At 38.1% G+C, this 25,199-nt stretch overlaps 1 protein-coding gene across 2 annotated transcripts in view; it reads right to left on the bottom strand.

Moving 5' to 3' along the window:
- PLCXD3 (phosphatidylinositol specific phospholipase C X domain containing 3) overlaps window positions 1-25,199 on the bottom strand; it is a 212,505-nt gene that overhangs the window by 52,113 nt on the left and 135,193 nt on the right. Inside the window, exon 3 of one of the 2 annotated variants that reach the window (XM_035291621.3) lies at window positions 7,537-7,871. The exons of the other annotated variant lie outside the window; for it this stretch is intronic. Coding sequence (XP_035147512.1) covers window positions 7,664-7,871 — 208 coding nt within the window. The 3' untranslated portion in view covers window positions 7,537-7,663. Of the gene's footprint in view, window positions 1-7,536; window positions 7,872-25,199 lie in introns of those variants that run through there. 2 annotated transcript variants of the gene reach the window in all.

Below are 25,199 nucleotides of genomic sequence, written 5' to 3'. Positions count from 1 at the left end.
ATGGCAATTCCTCAAGGACCTAGAAATAGAAATTCCATTTGACCCAGCAATCCCATTACTGGGCATATATCCAAAGGATTATAAATCATTCTATTATAAAGACACATGCACATGTATGTTCATAGTGGCACTGTTTACAATAGCAAAGACCTGGAACTAACCCAAATGCCCATCGACAATAGACTGGATAAGGAAAATGTGGCACATATACACCATGGAATACTATGCAGCCATAAAAATGATGAGCTTGTGTCCTTTGAAATTACATGGATGAACGTGGAAACCATCATTTTCAGCAAACTGACACAAGAACAGAAAATCAAACACTGCATATTCTCACTCACAGGCGAGTGTTGAACAATGAGAACACAGGGACACAGGGAGAGGAGCATCACACACTGGGGTCTGTTGCAGGGGTCCAAGGGAGGGACAACATGGGGGTAGGGAGGTCGGGGAAGGATAACATGGGGAGAAATGCCAGATATAGGTGACGGGGGTATGGAGGCAGCAAACCACGTTGCCGTGTGTGTACCTATGCAACAATCCTGCATGATCTGCACATGTACCCCAGAACCTAAAGTACAAAAAAAAAAAAAAAGAAAAAAAAAGTTGTTGTCAATTAAAAAATTGTTTTTGCTGTAATTTAAGGTAGTATTGGCCAATTATAAATTTGTCAGATATTAGTTCTCACTTCTTAGAACATGTAAGACTTGGTTTCTCTTTGGAATATGCAAATTAATTTCTCTTTTATTGTATTCTATGATATCTGACTTCCAAAACAAGTCAGAAAATAACAGCTTTAGAGCAATTCTGGGGTCTACAAAATAGAATAGGTGGTGTTCCCTGTGCTCTCTGTTTTCAAGGAGCTGACAATATAGTCAATAAGTGGTCCTCAAACTTATGGGACACTAAAATAACACTGGGATGCCGCCCCACTTCAGAATCTACACAAGCTTGAGCAAGTCTGGATTATAATGTCTCACTGTAAATTCTGATATACAGAATCCCTGTAATAGATTTAAGCTTAGTTCTAAAAATATTTATCACCAAATAAAAATAGTAATATATAATAAAAAGCTGTAATATCAGTGTTAGAGAAAAACAAAACCCCAAGATATTTGTTGCAATGGCCATATAGCATCTGACAATTAGTGTGTCAAATTGTTGTATGTGCTCACATCTATTGAAAACTCTAAATCATCATAATAAGTTATATTATAATAGGGCTCTATTTAAAGTAAACCTAATTATTCCCAATGATAAACTCAGTTCATAGGAAATTAGCTTCTCAAAGATTATTTATTCTTTTAATTTAGCAGAGTACCATTGAATATCCTTACAAAACTGTGTTGTTAATGAAAGCTAACATTCATTGATCACTCACTATGTACCAGACATAGAGCTTAACAGCTTGTATGATTGTAACTTTATACTTCACAGTAGTCTTGAGACAGGTACATTTTTTATTTTAAGTTTACAGAGGAGGAATTGAGGTTCAGAGAGTTTATGGAACTTGCTTAAGATCACAAAATGGCAAGTGATAGAGTCAGGACAAGCCCAGCTCTGCGTCCAGAGTGAATGCTTTGGGCTACTTAGTTTTTTAAAATTTATTTTATATTTCAATAGGTTTTTAGGGAGCAGGTTGGGTCTGGTTATATCAGTAAGTTTTATTGTGGTGATTTCTGAGATGTTGGTGCACCTATCACCTGAACAGTGTAACCTGTACCCAGTGTGTAGTTTTTATCCCTCACCCCCACTTCTGTTCTTTTCCCAGGTCCCCAAAATCAAGGTATCATTCTTACGCCTTTGCATCCTCATAGCTTAGCTCCCATTTACAAGTGAGAACATACAATGTTTGTTTTTCCATTCCTGGGTTACTTCACTTCAAATAATAATTTCCAGTTTCATCCAGGGTGGTGTGAATGCCATTATTCATTTCCTTTTTATGGCTTAGTAGTATTCCATGTTACATATATATATATTTATCACATTTTCCTTATCCACTTGTTGATTGATGTGTATTTGGGCTGGTTCCATATTTTTGCAATTGCAAATTGTGTTGCTGTAAACATGCATGTGCAAGTAGCTTTTTCATGTAATGACTTCTTTTCCTCTGGGTGAATACCTAGTAGTGGGATTGCTGGGTGAAATGGCAGATCTACTTTTAGTTCTTTAAGGAATCTCCACAGTTTTCCATAATGGTTGTTAGTTTACATTCCAATCAGCAGTGTAGAAGTGTTCTCTTTTCACCACATCCACACCAACCTCTATTATTTTTATTTTTGATTATGGCCATTCTTGCAGGAGTAAGGTGGTATCACATTGTGGTTTTGATTTGCATTTTCCTGATCATTAGTGATTTGAGCGTTCTTCCATATGCTTGTTGGCCATTCGGAAATCTTTTGAGAACTGTCTATTCATTTCCTTAGCCTACTTTTTGATGGGATTGTTTTTTTCTTGCTGATTTGCTTGAGTTGTTTGTAGATTCTGGATGTTAGTCCTTCGTTGGATGCATAGATTGTGAAGACTTTCTCCCACTCTGTGGGTTATCTGTTAACTCTGATGATTATTTCTTTTGCTGCACAGAAGTTTTTTAGTTTAATTAAGTTCCATCTATTTATCTTTGTTTTTGTTGCATTTGCTTTTGGATTCTCGATCATGAAGTCAATGTCTAGAAAGGGTTTTCTCATGTTATTTTCTAGACTTGTTACTGTTTCAGGTCTTAGATTTAAATCTTTGATCTATCTTGAGTTGATTTTTGCAAAGGATGAGAGATGAGGATCCAGTTTTATTCTTCTACATGTGGCTTGCCAATTATGCCAGCACCATTTGTTAAATAGGCTGTTCCTTCCCTACTTTATGTTTTTGTTTGTTTTGTCAAGAATCAGTTGGCTTTAAGTGTTTGGCTTTATTTCTGGGTTTTCTATTCTATTCCATTGGTCTATGTGCCTATTTTTATACCAATGCCATGATGTTTTGGTGACTATGCTCTTATAGTTTAGATTGAAATCAGGTAATGTGATGCCTCCAGATTGGTTCTTCTTGCTTAGTCTTGCTTTGGCTACGTGGGCTGTTTTTTGGTTCCATATGAATTTTAGGATTGTTTTTTCTAGTACTGTGAAAAAATGATGGTGGTATTTTAATGGGAATTGCACTGAATTTGTAGATTGCTTTGGGCGGTATGGTCATTTTCACCATATTAATCCTACCCATCCATGAGTATGGGATGTGTTTCCATTCGTTAATGTCCTCTATAATTTCTTTCAGCAGTGTTTAGTAGTTTTCCTGCAGAGGTCTTTCACCTCGTTGGTTGCATATATTTCCAATACTTTGTTTTATTTTTTTTTTGCAGCTATTTTAAAAGTGGTTGAGTTCTTGTTTTGATTCTCAGCTTGGTTGCTGTTGGTTATAGCAGAGATACTGATTTGTGTACATTAATTTTGTATCCTGAAACTTCGCTGAATTCATTTATCAGTTCTAGGAACTATTTGGAGCAGTCTTTAGGATTTTTTATGTATACAACAATTTCATTAGCGAACAACAACAGTTTAAGGGACATCTAAATCAGTTTTTCTTTGCTGATTTGGATGTCCCTTATTTCTTTCTCAGGGGGAGTATTTTCAATTTTTTCCCATTTAATCTTATGTTGGCTATGGGTTTGTCATAGATGGCTTTTATTACATTAAAGTATGTCCCTTTTATTCCAATTTTGCTGAGGTTTTAATAGTAAGGGATGGTGGATTTTGTCAAATGCTTTTTCTGCATCTATTGAGATGATCATGTGATTTTTCTTTTCAATTCTGTTTATGAGGTGTATCACATATATTGACTTGCATATTTTAAACCATCCCTGCATCCTTGGTATGAAACCCACTTGATCATGGTAGATTATCTTTTTAATATGCTATTGGATTCGGTTCATCAATATTTTGTTGAGGATTTTTGCATCTATAATCATCAGGGATATTGATCTGTAGTTTCCTTTTTTTGCTATGTCCTTCCCTGGTTTTGGTATTAGGGTGTTACTTGCTTCATAGAATGATTTAGGGAGGATTTCCCCTTTCTCTGTCTTTTGTAATAGTGTCAATAGGATTGGTACCAATTTTTCTTTGAGTGGCAGAGAGAATTCAGCTGTGAATTTATCTGGTCCTGGACTTTTTATTTGTTGGCAATTTTTTATTATCATTTCAGCCTTGCTGCTTGTTATTGGTCTGTTCAGAGTTTCTATATCTTCCTGGTTTAATCTGGGAGAGTTGTATATTCCTGGGAACTTATTCATCTCCTCTACATTTTCTAGTTTATGCATGTAAAGGCGTTCACAGTAACCTTTAATAATCTTTTGTATTTTTGTGGTACTGGTTGTAATACTCCCATTTCATTTCTAATTGAACTTATTGGGATTTTCTCTCTTTTCTTTGATAATGGTCTATCAATTTTATTTACCTTTTCAAAAACCAGCTATTTGTCTTATTTATCTTTTGCATTTTTTGATTTCAATTTCATTTAGTTCTGTTCTGATCTTGGTTATTTCTTTTCTTCTTCTGGGTTTGGATTGTTCTTGTTTCTCCAGTTTCATGAGGTGTGATCTTAGATTGTCTCTTTGTGCGTTTTCAGACTTTTTGATGTAGGGATTTAATTCCATGAACTTTTCTCTTAGAACTGCTCGTCCTATATTTCAGGATTTTACAGATTGTGTCACTTTTATGGTTCAGTTCAAATAATTTTTAAATTTCCATCTTGATTTCATTGTTGATCCAATGATCATTCAGGAGCAGATTATTTAATTTCTGTGTATTCACATGGTTTTGAGGATTCCTTTGGAGTTTATTTCCAATTTTATTCCACTGCTGTCTGAGAGAGCACTTGATATAATTTTGATTTTCTTAAATTTACTGAGACTTGTCTTGTGGCCTATCATATGGTCTATCTTGGAGAATGTTCCATATGCTGATGAATAGAATGGATATTCTGCAGGTGTCCAGCAAAATGTTCTGTAAATATATGTTAAGTCCATAGTTTAAGACCATTTTTTCTTTGTTGACTTTCTGTCTTGATGACCTGTCTAGTGCTTTCAGTGGAGTATTGAAGTCCCCCACTATTATTGTGTTGCTGTCTATCTCATTTCTTGGGTCTACCAGTAATTGTTTTATAAATTGGGAGCTCCAGTGATAGGTGGATATATATTTAGAATTGTGATATTATTCTGTTGGACTAGTCCTTTTATTATTATATAATGTCCCTCTTTGTCTTTTTTAACTACTATTGCTTTAAAGTTTATTTTGTCTGGTATAAGTACAGCTTCTCCTGCTCACTTTTGGTGTCCATATGCATGGAGTATCTTTTTCCATTCCTTTACCTTAAGTTTATGTGAACTCTGATGTGTTAGGTGAGTCTTTTGAAGACAGCAGAAACTTTGTTGGTGAATTCTTGTTCTTTCTGCTATTCTGTATCTTTTAAGGGGAGCATTTAGGCCATTTACATTCAGCACTGGTATTGAACATACTAGTCTATTCATCCTGCTGTTTGCCTGAATACCTTGTTGTCTTTTGTTTCTTTGTTTTTCATTGTGTTACTGTTATATATGTTCTGTGAGATTCATGCTTTAAGGATTTGGTTTGTTTCAATAGTGTGTTTTAAGGTTTAAAGTAGTTCTTGAGGTGTTGGCTTGGTAATGGCAAATTCTCTCAACATTTGTTTGTCTAGAAAAGACAAAGAATTTTGTATCTAGACAGTATCTTCCCTTCATTTATAAAGATTCGTTTCACTGGATACAAAATTTTTTTCTGCTAATAGCTTTAAAGAGGCTAAAAGTAGGACCCCAACCCCATCTAGCTTGTAGGATTTCTTCTGAAAGTTCTGCTGTTAACCTGATAGGTTTTCCTTTATAGGTTACTAAGAACACCTAAGAACTCCGAATTGGCTGTTGAGTGGGAAGAAACATTGAAATCCAAATGAGATGAGCGTGAATGAATTTCAAAATGCTTGTTACAAAAAGGGGTGGCTCTGGAGACACCATGACAGCCAAGGGACAGGAACTAGTTTCTCCCCAGGAACATGGCAGATAGCTGACTGAACCATGCGCTGGATAGCATTCGCAAAAGCTGAATGCTTTTGCCTCACAGCTCTTAAGATTCTTTTCTTCATCTTGACTTTAGATAATCTGATGACTATGTGCCTAGATGATCATCTCTTTGTAATGAATTTCCCAGCTCTTTGAGTTTCTTGTATTTGGATGTCTAGATCTCTAGCAAAACTGGAAAGTTTTCTAAAATTATTTCCTCAAATATGTCTTCCAAACTTTTCTATTTTTCTTCTTACTAGGAATGCCAATTATTCTTAGGTTGGACATTTAACATAGCCCCAAACTTCTTGGAGGCTTTGTTCATTTATTTAAATTTTTTTCTCTGTGTCTTTGATGGACTGGTTTAATTTGAAAGCCTTGTCTTTGAGCTCTGAAATATTTTCTTCTGCTTGTTTGATTCAATTGCTGGGACTTTCCAGTACATTTTGCATTTTTCTAAGTGTGTCCTTGATTTCCAGAAACTGTGACTGGTTTTTATTTATGCTATCTATTTTCACTGAAGACTTTTCCTTTCATATCCTGTATCAGGATATGATAAATCAAAATCATGTTTTTTATTTATTTAAGTTGAATTTCACCTTTCTCAGGTGCCTCCTTGGTTAGCTTAATAATCAACTTTCTGAATTCTTTTTCTGGCAATTAAGAGATTTTACCTGGTTTGGATCCATTGTTGGTGAGCTGGTGTGATTTTTGGGGGTGTTAAAGAAACTTGTTTTGTTATATTACCAGAATTGTTTTTCTGGTTCCTTCTCATTTGGGAGGACTATGTCAGAAGGAAGATCTGGGACTTAAGGGCTTCTGCTCAGATTCTCTTATCTCACCTTGATGTGGTGTTCTTACCCTTCCCCTAGGAATGGGGCTTTCTGAGAGCCAGACTTCTGTGATTGTTTTTTCTTTTCTGGGTCTAGCCACCCAGTAGAGCTACCAGGCTCCCAGCTGGTACTGGGAAGTGTCTGCAAAGAGTCTTGTGATGTGATTCATTTTCAGGTCTTTCAGCGGTGGATACCAGCAACTGCTCTGGTGAAGGTAGCAGGGGAATGAAGTGGACTCTGTGGGCATCCTTGGTTGTTTTTTTATTTAGAGCATTGGTTTTGTTTTCGTTGGCCTCCAGCCAGGAGGTAGTGCTTTCAAGAGCTGTGGTAATATAAGGAGGTTGCAAACTGGCAGTAGGGATACCTGCTTAAGTGTTCAGGTTTCTCAGGCTGTGGGCAGGGCCATAGAGCTCCTAAGAGATTATGACCTTTGTCTTTTTTTACCAGGGCGAGTAGAGAAAGACCACCAAATGGGCCAAGTTGAGGCAGGGATAGGTGTGTCTGAGCTCATACTCTCCATGGGTGGAATGAGGTTATGTTCCCAGGGAATTATGTCTGCCTCTTCTGAGTCATACAGGCCACCAGGGAAGTAGGGGAAAGCCGACAGTCACAGGCCTCACCCCACTCTCAAGGCTGGTCTCACTCACACTGTGTGCCCACCAGTAGCAATGAATTTATTTCCAGGCAGTCAATGCCCAGTACTGAGAATTTGTACCATACCATGAACTTCCCACTGAGAAAGCAAGCAGACTCACAGTTTATGGGTGTCTCAGGGATCCAGCAGTAGTGATCCAGTTCTTTCATTTGTGGATTCTCTCAGCTTTCCTGAGATGCTCCTGCAGCAGTTCTTGAAGCAAAAGTTCATGATGTGAGTCTCCACTTGCTGCTCCATTTGTCCCAGCAGGCGCTGCAAGCTAGTCTTGCCTTCTATCTGCCATCTTTCAATCCCTAATATCAGTTTTGGGCTACTTAAAACCCTACAAGAAACATGAACAAGGTGCCAAATGGAATGAACAGTAGAAACCTACCTAACTCATTCTTATAATGAAAGATAAATAAAAGGATGAATGAATAGATAGCCTGCTTTGTCACACTCTTCTAGAAGCCACATCTCAGCACTGTCAGTTAATCTACGTTCTACAGTTTACCACATTAAAATAAAAATGTCTACATGATACAGAAGTAGAGTTAAATTAAATATTTCACTTCATTGACTAATATTGAACTAATTATCACAATTTTAATATACAAACTCTTGAATCATCAAGGTTCTCACAGATGAGAGTTAAAAACAAACTAGAGATTTAGAAAGTGGTTCTTTGGGCAGGCCCCCAACTAGAACACCACACTGACTTTCATGTTAGCTTGTCAGTTAGTACACTGACCAAGAGAGATAACCTGAAATTTGGATTGATTTTTGCTCTATCCCTGAAGCTCTGGAGATTTAGAAATATTCTGGACATGAATCAATGATACTCTTGGAAGCCATTTTTACATGTAAAAAGCTACTCATCTGCCAGGGCCTTTGTTTGTCCATGAATTTGGAAGTAGACAAAAACATTTTGTTTTTTGTTTTATAGTTAGAAAATACATGACACTTTCATATTACATTTTTGAGTTACCGTGAAAAGAATTATATAATTTCAGCTCTTCATCAGAGACAACTCAAAAAATGGAGTGATATGTAGGGGGTGAAAAAAGGCAGAGACTCTGAAATCAGATTGACACATGTTCGAATTCCAGCTCCACCACAGCTGCTGTGCAAGTCTAGATGAGTTGGTTTATTTGGCTAAGCCTCATTTTTTCCATATGCAAAATAGAAATAAAAATATATGCATCATTCAGTTGCTAGGAGGACTGAAATAAGAGCATAAATAATATGTCTGTTGTAGTCATTCAAAAAATATTAGTTCTAATGTCAATCTCTTCATTTTATAATTGAGAATGTTGAAGCCAGAAACTGACACCTTGAAAGTCAAACTTCACCTTAGGTTTGTGGATGTCACTCATATTATTTAAAATAATAAAATAATTTAAATTACAAAGGATTTATGAGTTAAGTTTTAAATGTAGACATTTTATTTTGCTTTTTTCTGCTTGTTATTTTTCTGCGACACAGCAACTCCTGGTCAACCAAGGTTACATGTTGTTTATTATAGTGCTACATAGTCCAGGAAGAAGAAATAAGGGCAATTCACTTGGTTTACGGTCATCTTTAATAATTAACTACCAGTAACAAGTCAGATCTCTCAACAGTTTATGTTCGTGAATGTCTATTTTGGCATCTCTTCCTGTTTTGGTAATAATCCAAATGAAACTACTGGTTAGTATTTAGACATCATAGGATCTTTTTTTTCTCAAAATATTATAGTACATATGTCCATAGAAATTGTCATTGTTATCAAGGAATCAGCATAAAGATGCTAGAAGAGGGGACAACTGCCTTTATAGATAAGGAAACTGAAAGCAGGTGAAATTAAATGACTTCATCCAGCTTACACAGTCAGTATACGGCAGTGCTGGGTTAAGAAATCAGGTAAATAACTGATTTTGACTTATCTTAGAAGTTACCACATGATGTAGCAATACACTGTTTATTAATCTGTCTCTCCCACTACAGGGTACCCATGTTGAGGATAAGGGGCTATGTCTTAATCACTTTAAAGTACAGTCGCTAGCACATACTCAGTAAACGTTCTGTAAATGTCTATTGCTTGATCCAAGTAATACAGATTATAACATATTGAAAGAAAAGAATCTTTCCAAGAATTCAGGATATTTTCTCTTATCTTATTCTATGACTCTAAAGTAGTGGATTTTTTTTTAAACTGACATCCCAACACTTGTAAGCTGAAGATGAGCTGTCATTCAGAATTATTACCCATGGAGAGGACTGTTCACTTATCTCATCAATGACAGAATGACTCAGAATTTTTTAAGACCCCTCTATTGAAATTGACTTTAGTATCTGTTCATGAGGCAAGAAAAATCCATCTCATTATTGTTTCACTTAGACTCCAAAGAGCCTTCATCAGCTTTGCTCACTTACCTTATTTGCCAAAGTTGAATGAGCTTAGCTTGCTTCAAAAAGCAGTTTACCATGAAAGGAGAAGGACTTATCCCCAACTAAAATTATTCTTCAAATTGCTTTCATATCATTTGGATAAATGAGTCAATTCCCAAGGTGACTAATATGCAGGTGTCAGTAGATGCTAACAATGTGTAAGCTTTGTCATATTTGTTTAAACATGCCATATTAATCAATATTTTATGCTTCTCTAACCCCTGGACAGTTGGTATCATCTGTTTAACACGTAGGCTGGGTGCAGTGGCTCACGCCTGTAATCCCAGCACTTTGGGAGGCCGAGGCGGGTGGATCACGAGGCCAAGAGATCGAGACCATTCTGGTCAACATGTTGAAACCCTGTCTCTACTCAAAATACAAAAAATTAGCTGGGCATGGTGGCGCGTGCCTGTAATCCCAGCTACTTAGGAGGCTGAGGCAGGAGAATTGCCTGAACCCAGGAGGCGGAGGTTGCGGTGAGCCGAGATCACGCCATTGCACTCCAGCCTGGGTAACAAGAGTAAAACTACGTCTCAAAAAAAAAAAAATATGTAAAGAAATAGAGCATTAGTAAAAGTAAATGACTGTCACAAGAATTTCTGTGCAGTGGCATCTCTAGGTCACTGGTTTTCAAACAAGGTCAACTCTGTATCCTCCCCCAGGGGTGGGCATTGGGGGGATTTGGCAATGTCTGGAGACAGTTTTTTTCAGTCATACCTCTGGGGAAGGTGCTACTGGAATCCAGTGGGTAGAGGCCATGTATGCCGCCGAACATCCTACTGTGTACAAGACAGCTTCCCACAACGAATTACCTTGCTTAAAATGTCAATATTGCTGAGGCTGAGAAATCCTGTTGGCAGATAAGAATTCTCACCTTCAGTCTCTTCAGGATCCTTCACTACAATCAGTGTTAAGATCTTTGTGTCAGGAGGGGAACATCACACACCTGAGCCTGTCAGGGGGTGAAGGTGGGCTCGGGGAGAGATAGCAGGGGTTGGGGGGATTGAGGAGAGATTACATTAGGAGAAATACCTAACGTAGATGGTTGCAGCAAACCACCATGGCACGTGTGTACCTATTTAACAAACCTGCATTTTCTCCCATTTGTGCCCCAGAATGTAAAGTATAATAAAATAAAAAATAAAGATTCCTGTGTTCTCATGTTTCCATAAGCAAAAGTGAGTACGTGTATTTTTCTTTGGTAATGAAAGAGTAAAAATTTTTTCCATGCTGTTTTGCCACCAGAAAATACCCTTTGCCTTAGGTTCCTTCCCCAAAGGATATGAAATTGTCACAAAGGTTGCTTGGAGATGGATTTGGCATCTTAAAAGTCTCATTGGCAGGAAAATTAAAGCAACTTAAAATGTGTGTGCTCTTTAGGGAGGTGTGCTATTCCCACTCTATATTATTATTAGATCTCAGAGACAGCTGGAGCAAGAACATCTGGGACTTCCTGCACTATTATTTTGCCAAGTTGCTATAAAATTGTCCCTTCTCACTACAAAATTGAGAAGAAAAAGAGAAAAAGCAGTGCAAAGGCCAACCACACTTGTTAAAAGGTTGCCCCTCAGCTGTCTTTCATAAGCCCCAGCAGTGGCTTCCTTTTTGTCAGTTACTTCAACAAGGGAGGGAATCTACTTCATTTGATATATACTTTTGAAAATCAAGGAATGTACCTTGGCACGTAAACTGTGCAGGACAGAATGTCAAATCTCAAAGCACATTTTTCCACCTTGAATTTTAAAAATAAAATACATAACATGAATTTAGCAAATTTTCTCAAGGAACTTGCTGCATTTTATTGTCAAAATACGGACCTTTCACATAATGCTTTCACTTTTCTCTCTCATGTACATCTGTTCCTCACACCACAGGCACACAAAGTGTCATGAATCTGTGGCTGGATATTTCCAGCCTCCAAGGAACTCTCACTTGTTGGCCCAGTCTAATACCTTATTGTCTGGAAATGTTTTCAAAACGAAGTACAATTTTTCACCATAGAAAAAAAATATATATTTTACTATTTTTAGTGGTCAATGATTTAGACAATCACAAGAGTATATCACATTCGAGTAGAGAAAATAGACGTGCACTTGATATATGGACATAAAATTGCAGTGTCTCAATGAAAGGTAAAGGTCAGAAAAGGTCAGCATATTACTGTCCTAAGATGCTAGAGAAGTCACTTTTGTCATCTTTCTCTCCTTGGAATCCCTATGGCATATGTCACCTACAGATAATTTTAGTACACAGTTGCAAACAATGTCTTGTACCATTCTTTAGTTTTGCCTTTTATAAAAAAAAAATCTCACACTCAAGGAGATTGTCCTGTAACTGAAGGACAAGGACCATGAAGCAAAATTTCATGACACCATATCATGCCTCTCCAGTCCCCACTGTAAGCCCACAGTATATTCTTAATATGTTCTTGGTGGCTGAGTGACTGGCCAAAATGCATGGGTTCTTGTCTCTGTCCCTGGGTAACCTGAAGTGTTCAGGGACACTGGGAAACACTATTTTGGTCTACTTCAAATAAATTGTGATTCTCTAAAGTCATATCATAAATATCATCCTTGTATCAAGTGGATTATATCACTTCTTCCCCACCTCAATTTTTAAGAAGAGTCATAGATATACAAAAGCCCCCCAAATATCACAGACATAAACCCAAACAATGTTGGAAATAAAACACAACTTTTGCAACTACTCTGCCAAAGAAATCCTTCAAGAAAAGCACTAAAGGAAAATATGAGGTTCAGACCAAGCTAAAAGAATGTAAATGCACGTCTACTAGGACAATCACAAACTTAGGTGAAGAAGTACAACATATTTTCTAACTATTCTCTTATCTCTTTCAACACACAACATGCATCCACACACACATGAACAAACACACTTATGCACAAGCACACATAAATATTTTCTTTTTGATTTTCCAACTTTTAAGTGCAGGGGTACATGTGCAGGATGTGGAGATTTGTTACATAGGTAAATGTGTTCATGGTGGTTTGCTGCACAGATCAACCCATCACCTAGGTATTAAGCCCAGCATGAATTAGATTTTTATCCTGATGCACTCCCCGCTTCCCCAGTGTGTGTTGTTCTCACTGTTCAGCTCCCACTTATAAGTGAGAATGTGCAGTGTTTGGTTTTCTGTACCTGCATTAGTTTTCTGAAGATAATGGCTGCCAGCTTCATCCATGTCCCTGCAAAGGACATGATCTCCTCCTTTTTATGATCGCATAGTATTCTATGATGTACATATACTGCATTTTTAAAAATTCAGTCTAATCATTGATAGGCATTTGGGTTGATTCCATGTCTTTGCTATTGTGAATAGTGCTGCAATGAACAAACATGCGAAGAGTTTAATTGATAGATACAGTTTTCAGTGACTGTATCTATCTTTAGACATATCTTTATAACAGAATGATTTATATTCCTTTGAGAATATACCCAGGTATTGGGTATTGCCCAATACCTGAGGATTGCCAGGTCAAACAGTATTTTTGGTTCTAGGTCTTTGAAGGATTCCGCCACATTGTCTTCCACAATGGTTGATCTAATTTACATTACCACCAACAGTGTAAAGTGTTTCTATTTCTCCATAGCCTCACCAGCATCTAATGTTTTTTGACTTTGTAATAATTGCCATTCTGAGTGGCATGAGATGGTATCTCATTGTGGTTTTGACATGCATTTCTGTAATGATCAGTGATATTGAGGTTTTTTAAATGTTTGTTGGCCATATAAATGTCTTCTTTTGAGAAGTGTCTGTTCATGTCTTTTGCCCACTTTTTTAATGGTGTTTTTTTTCTTGGAAGTTTGTTTAAGTTCCTTGTAGATGCTGGATATGAGATCTTTGTAAGATAGAAAGATTGCAAACATTTTCTCCCATTCTGTAGGTTGCCTGTTTACTCAGATGATAGTTTCTTTTGCTGTGCAGAGGCTCTTTAGTTTGATTAGATACCATTTGGCTTTTGTTGCAATTGCTTTTGACATCTTCATCATGAAATCGCTGCCTGTGCCTATGTCCTAAATGGTATTGCTTAGCTTTTCTACTAGGGTTTTTCTAGTTTTTTGTTTTACATTTTGTGTCTTACATTTAAGTCTTTAATCCATCTTTAGTTGATTTTTGCATATGGTGTAAGGAAGGGGTCTAGTTTCAATTTGCTGAATACAGCTAGCCAGTTCTCCCAGCACCATTTATTAAATATGAAATCCTTTCCCCATTGCTTATTTTTGTCAGGTTTGTCAAAAATCAGATGGTTGTAGGTGTGCAGTTTTATTCCAGGGTTCTCTATTTTGTTCCATTTGACTACGTGTCTGTTTTTGTAGGAAATAGATTTCCTACTATAGATTGTAGGAAAATTTGGTCAAAAATGAACCACAAAAACTGAAAGATGTCCATTAATAGTTTTGGTTTTCTTTGTCATCTTTTGTTTTGTTTTTCTCAGACAAGGTCTTGCTCTGTCACAAAATAGTACCATGCTGTTTTGGTTACTGTAGCCTCATGGTATAGTTTGAAGCTGGATAGTATGATTCTTCCAGCTTTGCTCTTTTTGCCTAGGATTGTATTGGTGATTTTGGCTCTTTTTTGATTCCATATGAATTTTAAAATCTTTTTTTTTCTAATTCTGTGAAGAGTGTCGATAGTTTAGTGGTAATAGCATTGAATCTATAAATTGCTTTGCACAGTATGGCCATTTTCATAATATTGATTCTATCCATGAGCATGGAATGTTTTTCCATTTGTTTGTGTTTTTTATTTGAACAGTGGTTTTTAGTTCTCCTTGAAGAGGTCTTTCACTTATCTTGTCAGCTGTATTCCGAGGTATTTTATTCTTTTTTATGGCTGTTGTGAATGGTAGCTCATTCATAATTTGTCTCTATATTTGGTTCATTCATAAGTTGGCATAGAGCCAAATTCCTTATAAGCTATTGCCTGTTGTTGGTGTATTGGAATGCTAGTGGTTTTTGCACACTAATTTTGTATCCTGAGACTTTGCTGAAGTTGCTTATCAGCTTAAGAAGCTTTTGGGCTGAGACGATGGGGCTTCCTAGATATGGGATCATGCCATCCACAAAGATAGTTTGACTTTCTCTCTTCCTATTTGAATACCCTTTATTTCTTTGTCTTGCCTGATTGCCCTGGTGAGAACTTCCAAATACTATACTGAATAGGAGTGGTGAGAGAGACAAGACACGTCCTTGTCTTGTGCTGAATTTCAAGGCAAATGCTTCCAACCTCTTGCCCATTCAGTATGATGTTGGCTGTGGATTTGTCATATATGGCTCTTATTATATTGAGGTATGTTTCTTCAGTACCTACTATATTGAGAGCTTTTATCATGAAGAGATGTTGAATTTAATCAAAGGCCTTTTCGGTAACTATTGAGATAATCATATCATTTTTGTTTTTAGTCTTTTTCATATAAACATTTTTAGTTGAGCACTGTCTACCCTTTGCTAACTGGAGTAGAAGATGGTGGACCATTGAAACATCCTTTCTATACACAGCCTACATCAGGAGACATGGAAATGTCATTGCTCATGGTTCATGGCATTAAGAAGCCTCTCCATCTTTATTACTTATAAGAGTTCTCAGCCATATTGTGTTTGGGGTCTTCTAGGTCTGTGGACACATAAGTGATGTGTTGAAGTATACACATACAGTGGCAATAAGTTGTGTGTTCATGCAAGGGTGTGGAATTCTCCTTATGTCATATAAGACCACGTAGAAATGTCTGTGGCACTTGCTCTGCTTGTGAATGGCAATAGAGTCAAATTAATTAAATAACCACTTAACCCCTAACCAGTGAATGTGAAAGTGAGACAGAAAAAACTAAGTTTCCAGGATATTTACAGTAGATCCCTCATGACTCTTCTGAATCCACATATGCTGTCTGTTAACAGATTGAATTTAGGCTGAACTACACACTTGACCAAATTTTCCTACAATCTATTCATTATAAGCTAATTTAATTTTGAAAAACAGGCAACCTGAATTAAACTCTCAAAAATGAACCACAAAAACTGAAAGATGTCCATGAATAGTTTTGTTTTCCTTTGTCTTCTTTTGTTTGTTTGGTTGGGTTTTTTTTAGACAAGGTCTTGCTCTGTCACCCAGGCTGGAGTGCAGTGGTGCAATTTCAGCTCACTGCAACCCCCACCTCCTGGGTTCAAGGGATTCTCCTTCCTCGGCCTCCAGGGTAGCTGGGATTACAGGTGCCCATTACTATGCCAAGATAATTTTTGTAGTTTTAGTAGGGTTTCACCATGTTGGCCATGTTGGTCTTAAACTCCTGAACTCAAGTGATTCCCCCACTCAGCCTTCCAAAGTGCTGGGATTACAGATGTGAGCCACTGTGCCCAGCCAATTAATAGCTTTTCATAGAATTATCGTCTTATTTATTTTTTTGACTGGTTCATTTTTGAACCTGAGCTAAATAATATAGGCAACAACTTTTCTGTTCAGTATTCAGACAAGTAGCAGCCAATACAGTGAATTTGGTCTGTTTTATATTGGCCCCATCTCACATCCATTTCCAAAGGGCAGCCCGTGCTTTTAGCGTTCACTAATGAAATCACACATTACAGTCTCACTGCCACACACTGCTTCTTCCAGATAGGATGTCACAGCCCCGGAAACAACTTGTAAGCTTTTTTCTTTTAACAGCTGAGGCCACAGGGAAATAAGTGATGAGGGGGTGGAAGGAAAGAATATTTTAAAGTAAAAATTCAAGATATAATTGTGATTTCTAAAAACAAATCAATTATGACAAGGAAGTCTCTAGCCATTCTTGTCTAATTATTAATACTTTTTAAATAAGTTAATTAGCAATAGGCTAGAATCCCAGACATACAGAGCAAGAGCCAGAAGATCTGTGCTCTAATCAACAAGGCCAAATATTAGTGCTGCAACTGATGCATGCAGCATTTTCTCATAAAATCCTCCACGGTCAGATATTCTGAGAAAATTTCATATCTTTAGCTTTTTTATTGCTGTTGTTATACTGAAAATATTATAAAAAATAACATTTTATCAACCAAATGCGGTAAGTTAAAAGCTGACACCTCATTGTCTAGATTGATGTTAGTTCATTATTTAATATTTCTGTAACAATTTGGTTAGGTAGGACACACTTAAAGCAACTCCTTGCCCTTTTATCTTTTTTGACAGAGAGGATTTGGCTTATATCACCTCACTCAAATAGCCATTTATACTTGTCAGAGTCACCCTTGTTACTCAGTAAGTCAGTCACTGAAAACTGTATCTATCAAGTACGTTCAACACAAACATCAGGATTGCAAGCCCTCAGGGGCACCCATACAAACAAGCCCAAGAAAAAATATGCCTCCCACCGTGAAAGACAGCAACAAACCAATTGAGTTGAAAACATGACAGTCTGCATCCTATCTTCTGCTTCCTTGTGCCCTGAATGAGTTGTGAAACCTTGGAAAGATAGCTGGAATGTTCCCAAATCTTAAAAAAATCAACAATTCCCTTTACAAAGAGCTGTGTTCTTCTATTTGTTTTTTCCTTGCCCTGGACCCCTTCTCTCCACCATCTGGGAAATTTCAACAGTTGTCTAAGTGTATAGGGAGAAATTTAAGACCACAGAGAAAGTCAGGTTGACTTGTCAATATAGCCCAATTTGAAGAGTTTGCCTTTTCAGTAGCCAATCCCTCAGCTAGGATGTTTCCAACTCTTTGATTTGCCTCATTATCAAAATGGTCTGGGCTTTTGCATGGAAACAGCCTCTACTTTTTTAATGAGAAAAAGAACAAAGAAAAAGCACATGGATAGACTAATTTATACTAGAAGCTTTCAAGCCAAATGGGAATAAGTGATATATATTTTTTTCACATCGTATTGAAAAACAGGGAGAGAAAAAGCAGCCCCTTACAACTGAGAGCTGGCCAGACACTTACAACCAGGTCATGTTATTCTCCTGTTGGACATAAACAATCTGCCAGAATACCAGCTTCAGGTAAAGTCACTACCTCTCTTGACTAAAATGACTGACAGAGACTCCTTTACCAACTAGAGTTTAATCTTGCTCTAGCCATATCGATTAGGCTTCTTGAAATACCAGTTATAGACTCGTCCTTGCTTCCTGAAAGCATCTGATCTAGAGAGAACCCCAGCTTCCTTAGACCTCCCCCTCAAGTCACCCGACCTAAGCCCAATCTTGTAAGTCCCTTCTAGCATCCTCTTACTGGGATGTCTCATGTATGAACCCCGGGGTATGTTCTCCCTCACTGCAACACATCATGAACCCTGCATGGAGATCTTTGGCTAAAGGACAATCAAAAAACACTTATGTCTCTTCTCTTGCAGCTGTTGCTTCTTGAATGCCTTTTCACCTGAATGGGCTTGTGACCCACTCAGGAGCACTGCCTAAATAGAGCAGAAGGGAAGAGCTGGCCTTCAGGCCTTCTTCTCATGACCTTGGAATGTGAATTGAGATTTCTACATCTGGTCCATTTTACTTCTTGAATCAGACACCTTTTACTCATTCATCTACTGATATGTCATGATATGGTTCATCTGAAATTCCAAACGAATCTCCCTTTTCCCCCAGTTGCTGACTGAGGTACACAAATCATTGTGTCACCACCTGACTAATTATCCCTGTTGCCTGGATACTCCATCTTTATTCTCTCTACCCCCATCAACTCATCCCCTTTCAACTTTTTTTTTTTGGTGAGTGCTAGCTATACATATTAGGTATATTTTAAGCTAGTTTCTTTTAGAAATTAAATTCAATCTGCCCCGCAATTCCACAGAAGAAAACAGAGATCCAGAGAGGTTTACTAAAGTGGGATAATCTCCATCCTATGCCAGTTTTCCAGAAAAGTGTATGTATGTCTATGTATTAACGCTCTCTCTCTCTCTCTCTCACACACACACACACACACACACGCACTGAATGGATATCTGACTTCTCAAAAACTTGGAAACTTCTCTATTCTTTAATCTCTCTGAAACAGTGAAAACTGCCTGGCTGTACTTAAATGTATTTTAATCTTTCAACATCAGCAGAACGAGGAGAAAGAGAGCTTTTATGTATACTCTTATTTCAAACATTTGGAGGTCAAAGTTGTTAAAGTGGAGAATTACAGATGGCCCTCCCTCCTGCCAGACCCCAGAGGACACAGGCTGAACTCACTCCTCTGTCACACAGTCTCACAGCTATAAGCTGGTACAAAATCTTCTTCTGAGAAATAAAAATTAAATCTTGAGCCCCCCCACCCAACTGAGTAGACCCTCTTCTTGGCCAAAGAACCCCAGAGAAACCTTAAAAACAGTTCTTGGCCAGGTGTAGTGGCTCATGCGTGCACTTTGGGAGGCTGAGGCAAGCAGATAACTTGAGGTTAGGAGTTTGAGACCAGCCTGGCCAACAGGGTAAAGCCCCATCTCCACAAAAAATACAAAAATTAGCTGGTCTTGGTGGCATGCACCTGTAATTCCAGCTACTTGGGAGGCTGAGGTGGGAGAGTCAGTTTAACCTGGGAGGCAGAGATTGCAGTGAGCCAAGATCATGCCACTGCACTCTAGCCTGGGCGACAGAGCCAAGGCTCCATCTCAAAAAACCAAAACAAACAAAAAAAAAAACAACTGAGTTCTTGGCCATGATGGGATGGGAGATTGGACATGCCCATTATACCTCTTCTTCACTAACTGCCACTAAAAGACTTTCTTTCCTAAGAGTTAAACAGAAATCAGCCCATCCAACTTCCCCCCTTTTTGTAGTTTCGACACAACAACTCACCAGCATTTCTTCCTGATCAGAGACAACAAATCATAGACTGGTTCTCGTTGGTTTACAGAGGCTGCTCATCACATGTCTCAGTGTCCTCTGTTTCACTTTTTGACATATAGGAACTAATTTTTACGTATTTAAATGTTAAGTCTCCACCTAGAAGTGAACGTGGGACTTATGAAATGTGCATGTTTACTTATTTATAAATGCAAACATCCCACTTTGTGAATATTCATTGATTCTCCTATAACCTGTTGAATATGTATACTTAGCTGACTCGTTCAGCCTAAATTTTTGCATTACGCTTCTTTTCCTGGAAATGCCTTTCTCAGTTTCTACTGGAGGCTACATTTCCCAGCCCATGGAATGGCCAGCCTGCAGGCTGAAATCCTTTACAAGAAATAAAGCTCTCCTCTCCAAATTTATGAACCTCATAATTCTTCAGTTGAAACTCCTGCTGCTCTTCTTTTTTTTCTCATCTTGTTTGAAAATAGCACTGGGGAGGCAGTCGGGATGCAGTGCTGTAATGTTAATTGGCTTTGGTGGGAGACACCAAGTTTAGAAGTTATTAAGGCTTCTTCCAGGAGAATGTGCTTTTTAGCCGAGGGGAACCAACAACTTTCTCACCAAAGGTGAGAAATTGTTTATGCTTATCAGTCCAATAATCCTAGGATCAAACTAAGTGACATGAGACAGAAGATGCCAAAAACTGAGGGTTATTTTTTGGAAATCATTGATAAGTAGTTCTACCTGAGTGATACAACAAGCAAATGTGAACTGAAATCTGGCAGGCCCTGTGGGTAGAGGAGTTGTAGCTTAGATTTAAGGAAGCACTAACTAAGCCTAGGGAGGAGAGCATTGATACATATTGGGGTTTATGTTCTACAGGTTAACTAAAACCAGGTTAATTTGCCAGTAGGGACGATTAAGGTGCAGCTTGTTTATGGATATGAGCAGTGCTACTTGGAGTGGGGCTCACTTGAGTCTGTTAAGGGTGAAACACTTTGAGCCACAGACTACTGAATCGGAATCTTTGAAAGTGGCATCCAGGAATTTACATTTTAACAACATTTTCATAAGTGCATTCCAGTTTGCCAAGTCCTGGGCTGGGAAAGGGTTGCTTTCTGGAGCTTCCTTTTGATTTACAAGCCAGAATTCCCTTTCTAGAGATTCAAAAACAGATTCTGAGTTGGTCCCAGCACTGGCTTCTAGCATCATCCGAGCAAATTATTTAGCCTTTCTGACCATCCGTTTCTTAAATTCCAAATTAGGAATAACACTTGTACAAATGAAGCCATGTACATACATAGAAACAGACATACACACAGACATATGTGTATGTGTCTGTATGCATACATACACACACACACAGAGAGAGAGAGAGAGAGAGAGAGAGAGAGAGAGATTGAAGAAATGAATGAAACCTTTTTGTAAGCAACAATTATTGGAACACTGACTTTCTGGAGTCTCCTTTGTGTTTTTTCTCTTCAGGTATATGTAGCCTGAGGAGATAGCTTTCCCCATCTGTTAAATAGAATATCCCAAATAGGCATTGTCAGCTGCTCTGCTCTGCTGCTGTGCTGACCTGTCTTGGGACATGGACTAGGGTGGAAGGGTGGGGCCAGAAAGTCGATCTTTATGGAGGTCAGTAATCTCTTGTGTCACTGCAGCTGACTTTGAACCATTCTGAGTCTCAGCCTTTAAGTGAGGTTTTTCTTGGCTCTCTAAAGTTGCTAAGATGACTGGCATTGCAGCTAAAAAACTTCCAAGATTCTAGAACCACCTCTTCTGGGTCAGGGCAAGGAAAGAGGGTAAACTGGGCAGCAGGAAGGTTGTGAGCTGGAATGCGTCCCCACTGGAGAGGAGAAAAGAGTCTTTTGGGTTCTTGATGCAGAGAGAGAAAAAGAGAGAGAGAGAAAGAGAGAGCACCTAGGGAAAGTAAGCCCAACACAAAATCCATCGCCCAGTCCTTCAGTTTTACTCCCTGTCCCCTCCAGGCAACGCTTTGGAGCACCATGCAGTGTTGAGTGCAGTGCATATTGAACACCCTTCCAAGTTGGTATATGCAGCCTGGCGTGCTCTGCCCCCGCCCACCACTAGGCTGTTTATCCTCTGGCCTTATCCCTCTCTGGGGTATCTCTTCTTTTGACTGGGAGCCAGGGGTCCTGGATTCTAATCCTTTCTCTGCTGCCAGTTAGCTCTGTGTCCTTGGGCAATCAATTAGCACTCCTCTTGGCCTCAATGTCCTTATTTAATAAAAAATGGTGAAATGAGCAATAGGTACAAGGCAAGAAGAATTAAGCCCAGCCATCTCTAACTCCCTTCAGGTTCTATGTCAAGGCTTCCTTAGGGGGTTCCATGCTACCCTCCTATGAGGGTTTGCTTTTTTGAGGCAAAGTCACTCACTTCAGACCTTCTCTTCTCTTAGCTTTGCCTACTCTATCACCAGCATAATTTACTTTCCCAAACCCCTAGACCTGACTCTGACTTCTGAGATGAAAGATAATACATTACATGCAGCCAGTGCTAAGCAATATTAATTTTACCTAATCTGCAAGAGTAAGCATGGGATCTGGAGTCAAACAAACCCATGTAATAATCCTGGCTTATTAATTAAGGAATGATTTTAATATGGGATTCTAAAGTAAGGTATTAAGCATCTCTCATCCTGAATTTCCAACTCTAATGGATTTAATAATACCTAATTTTTAAGGCTACAAGACCTTAAATGGACACAAATTGTGTAGAGCTCTTAGCACAGTACCTGGCACATAATGTGGGCTCAACAACTGCAGTTGTCTTCCTTTCCCCAGCTGGGTAATATTGGTGTATACTAACAACATCCTGAAAACTCTGTCTTACACTTAAGGTGATTATGAGACTAAGTGGCCAGGGCTGCCCATCATCCAACTCCAAGGGATGTCACACATATAAAATGATACTGTGAATGGTATTCCAAGGGGGCAGCACTGACAGTAGGGCTAAAGTCACACCATGTCAGCATTTTCTTTGACCTCTCTTTATTTCTGAACACTTGCTGGCATGCTACTCTGTTTCCCATCCCTTGAAATAGTGCCTCTGTCTTTGGTCTCTTCCTTCCTTACTCAACCTACAGTATTAGGTGGGTTTCATCCCGAGAGCCAGTCCTGATTGGCCTTCCTCAATATCTTCCTAAATTATACCTAATTCCGCCAACCATCATCTCCCCCATCCCTTTTTCCTCGACTCATTCCCCCACGTTCTTTTGCACATCAGTCTGCTCTTGTATCTGATCTTGATTTTTCTTGTCCTCAAGATTTCCTGCCTCCATGCTTTGCTTTTGCTATTTCCTCAGCCTGGGAAGCTACCCCTACTCATCTCTGCCTATTACAATGCTTTTTGTCAAATCCAGCCAAAATCTTTCCAGATATCTCTCTCCTCTAAGTCACTACAGGCCTCAATTGTTAATTCTCCTGTTTCTTTCCAATTTGTATTTAGGTCTTGTGTGTTCTTGCCTTTTCAAACCTATGTGATGTTTGATGGGAACAATAGCACATACCAATTTTAATATCCCTCACAGAACTTAATGCAGAACTCATAGGAGCTGTTCAATAGATAACTAAATTGAACTCAGTCTACCTGAATGTTCTGTCAAATTTGATCTAGATATTGTCATTTAATAATATGAAAACAAAGTTGTAGTCACTTCTTTGGATTCTCACAGAGAGCAGGGAGAGAGTATGATATAATGGTTATAAGATTTCATATCTGAGATCAGTCACTTGAAATACAGTGTCTAGAACAGATTAGGTATTTAAATGTTTGCTTTTGTGAATAAATGAACAGAGGAAGCAGCCTGGATTTAAATCCTGAATGCACCTTTTCTTAACTGTGTTATCCAGCGAAGTTGTTTAACACTTCTAAGGCTGAGTCCCTTCATTATTAAGATAGGATGGCAATAGAACCTACACTTAGAGGTTTTATAAATATTGAACCTAATCGTGTATATAAAACAGTTAAGGATCTAACAGATTGGGAATCCTTAAAATAGCCCTTAATAACTATAACTGTTATTATTATATTAATCATTATCTAAATTGTTGGCCTGTACAAATATTTTCTAATTTAACTCAGCATCACTTTATTTGCAAAAACGCGTTGCTGCTTAAAAATTCTAACAGGTTCCCATGTGGGGGCATGAAAATGAACAATAATTTGATCACAGAGATTATTTCTATAAATGAAATTGGTAGAGAATCTTGAAATTGCATTGATGCAGATGCAGAAAGTAGCCTTTTGTAGTTCATATGTTTTCACTCTTCATAATAGCTAACATTACTATCTTCTTATTTTGTATTTATAATACAATAGGTTGTGTTTATAAAATATAAACTGTGGCATGCATTCTCTGTATGAACTTGAAATTAAACTGAGTGTTATATTTCTCCTTAAAAAAAAATTCTGACAGGTAGCATGACTGCATTTTTTAAATTAAAAAAACCTACAAGTTGATAAACTTCCACAAATTAGGAAAGGACTTTACTCAAGTTGCACACCTTCTTTTTAAGAATGTGCGAGTTGTGTGGGGGTGAGGTGCAAAAGCTGGTGTTTGAAAAAGAATTAAAAATAGATCTTTAAGAAATAAAAGTCTGTGTGTTTTGGCATTGCTAAAATGTAGAAAACGAGTCTGCAGTATTTAGAACCATTGGCCAGATTGAAAGCTATGGTACCTAAATCCAGGCTGGATTTAGCTTCCCTGAAAGCCACTCACAACTTCAAACACTGTTTTCTAAATGCATGTGCTCAGAGTTTTACTACCCCAAATATTAGACATTATTCTAAAAATTGTAGAGAAACTAGCTAGTCCATACAGGATCTTGGGACTGTAGGATTTTAGAACTGAAATGGATCTTGGAGGTAATCAAGCGCAAACCCCAAATTTTGCAGATGAAAGTAAGGCCCGATGTGATCCTATAATTGCCCGGTAACTTTCCTCTCATGGCACAGAAGAATTTACTATACCTTTTGGTGCCAACATAGGACTTTATGAATGAATGGCTTTGCACAAAAGCAAAGAGGACAATGCCAGAATCACTTCCCTTCATAGGCTTTATCACTTGGTTAAAAAGAAGAAAGCCAACAAGTTCTGGGGAGTCAAGTGCTCCTTCACTGCCTCTTTGATAAATAAGTGATAAGTATTAATAAACTGCCTTTGCAAGGCATCACCCCAGCGCTGATAATAAGCGTTTCCTATAGGCTCCATGCAGAAGGCTGGAGTATGTCCAATAACCAAACCAAACTGAAACGAAAAACTGAATGTCACATTAATATAACATTCAGAATACAGCTTTGCAGGTGGTTAAAAAGAAAGCCTTTCTAGTACTTCTGAAACTAAACTCTGCTAGAGAATGTCAGCACAACTATAATGACAAGGTTCAGATATATTTGCAAATTATTTACACGTAATTTGCAGAATCCTATAGAGGAAAAAG

Source organism: Callithrix jacchus, chromosome 2, assembly GCF_049354715.1.
Source record: "Callithrix jacchus isolate 240 chromosome 2, calJac240_pri, whole genome shotgun sequence".
NCBI classification, from domain to species: domain Eukaryota; kingdom Metazoa; phylum Chordata; class Mammalia; order Primates; family Cebidae; genus Callithrix; species Callithrix jacchus.
Note: the sequence above shows the minus strand (reverse complement) of the source record. Positions and strands in the feature narration are given on the sequence as shown.